We start from the raw sequence: 2,259 nt of genomic DNA, 5'->3' as shown, positions 1-2,259 counted from the left end.
AAGAGGGTGCAGAAATGTCTTTGTAGGGAATAATTTCATCAGATATTTGGAAAGCTTTTCCCCCTTTAAAAAGTTAGTTTATCTTTAATAATAGAATTAGTTTGATCCTAAATATTCAAGCATAACGAAAAAGAGAAACAAATAAAATCATCTCTAGACGCAATGTTTTAAACTGAAGCATTCATTTTAAGTATTTTTCTGTTTGTGTAATTTTTTTTACCAGGGTGCTGGTACTGCTATCGGGGAGCTCCCTCCCTACTTCATGGCAAGGGCAGCCCGGCTGTCTGGTTCTGACCCAGATGATGAAGATTACCAGAAGTTTGAAGAAATGCTGGACCAGACCGAGTCTGCTCAGGTGACACATCCTCTGCAGCTTCTTCTTTTCGTGCCATCTACAGCTTTTTGCTTTCTCCTTTGTCCTTTCATCCTACTCATGTGACAAAAGATATATTACTCAATTTGTTAGAGTACAAGAGTCACCACACACATCAGCTTTTGAAAAGGCCCCACCTTTATTTCTCAATAAGACAGTCACAATTAAGCTCTTGCTCAACATCATGACTAATAGAACATTGGTGATACGCTTGAGTAAAATCCTTTTTGCACTCTGGGCTTTCATTGAGAAATCCTCTGAAAACATGTTCAGCATGTCTTCCCTCCACATATTTCCGCTCTAACTATTGCCTCTTTGTAAATATTTATTGTTCTGTCCTTCTATGACTATGAATGATGCATTAGGAATGAAAAGAAAGTCATTAAAATACCAGCGGAAACATGCAACAAGCAATTTGGTAATTTAAGGAGAGGTTGGTTCCAACTATTGCTAAGTACGATTTTTCTAGTTCGTAGAAGAAAAGGTAAAAAAACGTAGACTTTTTAAATTAGAATTTAAATAAAAAAAATAAAAGCATTGTTTTCTGCTCTTTTTTATTTTATTTTGAGAAATGCCAGATTTTTTTTTTTTTCTAGAAAGAAACTTTTTGATGTATAAACTTGCCAGGGTAATAGTTTCATAATTTGGGGTTATTTATAAACCTGATAGAAATACATGACACTGAGTCTTTATAAAGGCTGTGTTTAATGAGTGAAACACCATAAGCATAAGACTAAAAACATCCCACACTAATTCCTGACTGAATCTTTACTGTTCCATGATAAAACCTGCTTCTGCATCTGTTAAAATGTTGAAAAAGGTGAAAAAATATACATTTATTTAGAAAGTATGAAAAGAAAATGAACAAAACAACTTATCACTGCTCTGTGGACAGATTTTTATGAACCAAAAAAGTTAAATAAAAAAAAAATGTTTGGGCTTTTAATCGTTTAAATGAATGATTTATTTTCTTAGATTATAACCAGAACATAATTAATACCTTTTTTGTTGAATCAGACAAAAATGTAAATAAAGACAAACCTGCAATTGTTGTAATTTAAACAGGGTATAAGATGATAGAGTTGAATTAATTTAAGGTTAAGTTGAACAATTTGGACGGAGTTCTCCATTTTTATTTCCTTTGAACAATAGCCCCTTTTATGTTGCCTTTGGCTGGGGCTTTCCAGAGCTCGGGTAGCATTTGGATGCACATTTACCCTAATTTCACTATAGAGCCATTCCTCAGGTAGGTCTAAAATCTTCCTGGGATTTTTTTTTGCGATATATGTTCAACAAGATTTCCTGCAGAACTTCATGCCACCGGTAGTAGCAGTAACTTGAAAAGGTAAGTGTACTGATGGTTTTTATACCTCTTTATAGTGATTTTATACCTCAGACTTCATCTGTGGATTTTGTTTATCAAAAACTAGGTTACTTTATTTGCTTTGAGAGATTTTAGAGCGGTGGAGCTCCGTGTTGTTAATGCTGCAGGTTTAGCTCTGACTTACGGTTTCCCTTTCACTGAGTTTAAGTTTTATTTCCCATTAAATAAGTTATTACAGAAAGTAGATATAGGCTGTTTTTAGGACAGAAATTACACCCGTAAATGTATCTTTACAGTCAGTTCATCAAGTTTATTATCCTACTTATTAAATTAGCTTTTAGAGTTTATGTAGCAGCAGAGCTCTGCTGACGGCTCAGTATGGCTCCTAAGCCAGGTTTAACTAGCCGGGTGGTAGCACTGCTAGTCCTCGGTTACAGCTGCCTTTCCTGGCACTATGGGATTTCTTAGCACCTGTTATGTGTTTGTAGCAGCTAAACATGAATATAACACATTTATTAGATAGCTACGCTGTTAAAACTACAGAAACTAACATTTTAAAGTT

At 34.6% G+C, this 2,259-nt stretch overlaps 1 protein-coding gene across 1 annotated transcript in view; it reads left to right on the top strand.

The window, feature by feature from the left end:
* vmp1 (vacuole membrane protein 1) overlaps positions 1-2,259 on the top strand; it is a 105,530-nt gene that overhangs the window by 59,880 nt on the left and 43,391 nt on the right. The window contains exon 7 of the mRNA XM_015379028.1: positions 224-355. Coding sequence (XP_015234514.1) covers positions 224-355 — 132 coding nt within the window. The remainder of the gene's footprint in view (positions 1-223; positions 356-2,259) is intronic.

Source organism: Cyprinodon variegatus, unplaced genomic scaffold, assembly GCF_000732505.1.
Source record: "Cyprinodon variegatus isolate N-32 unplaced genomic scaffold, C_variegatus-1.0 Scaffold184, whole genome shotgun sequence".
NCBI lineage: Eukaryota > Metazoa > Chordata > Actinopteri > Cyprinodontiformes > Cyprinodontidae > Cyprinodon > Cyprinodon variegatus.
The sequence above is the reverse complement of the archived record's forward strand: the minus strand, read 5'-3'. Positions and strand labels throughout refer to the sequence as shown.